Source organism: Primulina tabacum, chromosome 17, assembly GCF_025594145.1.
Source record: "Primulina tabacum isolate GXHZ01 chromosome 17, ASM2559414v2, whole genome shotgun sequence".
In the NCBI taxonomy this organism is placed as follows: Eukaryota; Viridiplantae; Streptophyta; class Magnoliopsida; order Lamiales; family Gesneriaceae; genus Primulina; species Primulina tabacum.
Window position 1 is genome coordinate 11035214 of NC_134566.1, and position 3112 is coordinate 11038325.

Sequence of the window (3112 nt, forward strand, 5' to 3'; positions counted from 1 at the left end):
GATAATTTTGACTTACTTGTTTATATTATTGAATTCCTTTTGGTTTAATTGTGTTTCCTAGTTCTTATCAATTTCAATTTACCAGCCGTAAATTGTTTGTTATCTAAATAATTCTACAACTCTGGAGAGGGGCTAGAATTATGGATCATTAGGGACACATCGTTAAATGATTATATTGTTCGAAAGGCATATAACTTTAGCGAGGCCTAGGTAAGATCATCGTTTGCATATATCATTTAAACTTATATTTTTTTTAGGAATGTTTGAGTCTAAGTTTGAATGATACAATTTATTCATCTCTTGGGAAAGGGGAATAAAAAAATTAAATGTTCTTGGCTATTGAACAAATGGAATTCATGAATATAAAGTCAACCGGGAATAGTTATCGTGGAAACTAAGTGAAATCGCTCCTCTAGATATTTTCTTTTATTGATATTTTCTCAATTCGGTTATTCGATTACTATTTATTTACAAGTGATTCGTTTTCAGTAAACCAAACCTTTAATTTATATTTCTAGATAAAGTCCTGACTATTTTAACTACATGCACTGATATACTTTTATATATACACTCCTCGTGGGAACGATACTTTACTCTCTTATATTAAAACTTGACAACTGTGCGGTTGTGAGAGGAAAATACGCGACAATACAACTCTTTGTACAAACCCATTTCAACTTAAGACTTATCTATTGAAACAAACCCCATTCCCATAGCATTTAATGTAAAGAAAGAAATAGCATATGCAGAAGCATCACATTAAAAAGGGAAGAAACTTGATACAAAGTGATAGTAAATACCATCTACATAAAAATTTCAAACTTTTAACTTAATCATTCACAAAATATCATTCAACACACAGCCAAAAGCCAACACTAAATTTTTTCCGACCTTCATTTGCAACATACAAAATTCTTGACACTTCCAATGTTCAATATACTCTAAAATACAAGTGAACATTCAAAGATTCTCTTTTCTTTAGTCATATGACTTCTTCAGCCTCGGACAATCCATTTCAGTCTTTCTTGTCACGTGCATCACATGACATTAACTTGAATGAGATATAACTCAGTAAGTAGAAAACAATCAATAAAAAATACAAATACATAGGCTTGGCTTGAAACATGGCTATAGCAATGGCAATGAATTGAATAATACTATCTTCAAATGGACAATAATATCAAAAACAATAAAGATAGTATTTCTTAGCATGGATTAAAGAAAGGAAATGACAGTTCTGTGACCTGTGACCTCTGACCTGTGGTAGTATATCTTTGATATAAATATCAAAACTGTGAGAGATACTTCATAATCATGTGATTGGCCAATGACATGCATGAATGACTATCATTCCTTAGCTTTAATCAAAGGAAATCTCATTGAGGCAATAAATCAAATACTTGATAGGCACAAATGTTTATTAGCTCCTTGATCAATGAATTCAATAATGATCCGTGAACAATGAATATGTAACAATATATATATCAAGTATATACCAATGAAAGGAGCTACTCATCAATAAACATGGCTCATATACATATATTTATCATGTGAGCACAAGGAGAAGTTTCTACTTACAACCCAACAAGCAATTGGTTGTTAGGGTGACCTTGAATGTGTTACTACAACATCATACATAATAATAACCAACAATCATCACCAATATCTATGAAAATCAATAATCTAACTTAACCCTTTAATATTTTAAACCCTTCTAATTTCCAAGAAATAAAAAGTGATTACCTTTGAAATTTAAGGTAGAAGACATTAGGAATCAACTATGATTCTTGAACTTGAAGTTGAGAATTGTGGAAGAGAAACTTGAGGAAGGAAGGGTTTGATCGATTAGGGAGAGAATAAGCCCCTAGAATGATATAAATAAGCCCTTCACTTCATAAAAATCGCATTCTAAAACCACATTTTTGGCACGTCTAGCGCCGCGGTTCCACTTCTTTGGTGCTGCGGCGCCTGCGCTTCGCACCTGGCAGCGCCGCGGCACTGCCTGACAGCGCCACGGCGCCAGGGCTTCGGCCCTGCATGCCATGCAGCACTGCTACCTTGCGCTGCGACGTTGCTCCTGCACCACATGAGCATCACCAACACACCTAAATCCATCACTTTCCAATCCTATGCAATACCAATGAACAAAACATCCATATACATCCTTTAATCATCCATCAAGACATCACATCAACAACTCATCCTTTCCATAATCAATAACGTAACAACTATACAATATACCATCAACAACAATAAACATACTAAAACCATGTCAATAACCATAACCATATCCCATATTATCACCCATTAAACCATATAACATGTTCATAACTATAATAAACCATAAATATTATCCTGCTAAAAGGTTGGGCTATTACAATCTCCCCTCCTTATAAAAATTTCGTCATCAAAATTTGCTTACTGTTGAATAAAATCGGAGAACGATGCTTCATCTCGTCTTCCGGTTCCCACGTGGCCTCTTCAATCATATGATTCTTGCATAAAACTTTTACAAGTCCAATTTCTTTATTTCTTAACATTTTTACCTTGCGATCAAGAATTTGAATCGGCATTTCTTCGTAGCTTAGGTTAGGTAGAAGGTCCAATGATTTGTGCCGAAGAACATGAGATGGATTGGGAAGATATTTACGTAACATAGGAACATGAAAGACGTTATGAACTCGATCCATGTCTGGTGGTAATGCAAGACGATAAGCTCGGTCTCCAATTTTGTCAAAAATCTCGAATGGCCCAATGTATCGAGGACTTAATATACCTTTCTTGCCAAATCGCATAACTCCCTTGAGAGGAGCTATCTTAATAAATACATGATCACCAACCTCGAATGCTAAAGGTCGTCGTCGAACATCGGCATAATTCTTCTGTCGAGACTGAGCGGTTCTCATTTTTTCTTGGATCACTGCCACAACATCTGCTATTTGTTGAACCAATTATGGGCCCAACATCTTCCTTTCACCTACTTCTTCCCAATACAAAGGGAATCGGCACTTTCTTCCATATAAAGCCTCGTAGGGTGCCATGCCGATTGAAAACTGGTAGTTGTATTATACATGAATTCCACTAAAGGCAACTTAGAATCCCAACTTCTTGG

General features: G+C 35.2%; 1 protein-coding gene across 1 annotated transcript; it reads right to left on the reverse strand.

The window, feature by feature from the left end:
• Positions 1-2053: 2053 nt before the first annotated feature.
• Positions 2054-2906, reverse strand: LOC142530472 (uncharacterized). The gene is made up of 2 exons (XM_075636309.1): positions 2423-2906; positions 2054-2127 (listed from the first exon to the last, which is right to left on the reverse strand). Exons 1-2 carry the CDS (start codon positions 2904-2906, stop codon positions 2054-2056), a joined length of 558 nt encoding a protein of 185 aa, XP_075492424.1.
• Between the last annotated feature and the right edge of the window lie 206 nt (positions 2907-3112).

Coding starts and splice junctions, on each gene's coding strand:
- LOC142530472 (XM_075636309.1), bottom strand. CDS start 2,906: ATGAGAACCGCTCAGTCTCGACAGAAGAATTATGCCGATGTTCGACGA. Junction 2,128..2,422: donor TTCTCCGATTTTATTCAACA/GTAAGCAAATTT, acceptor GGTATTGCATAG/GATTGGAAAGTGATGGATTT.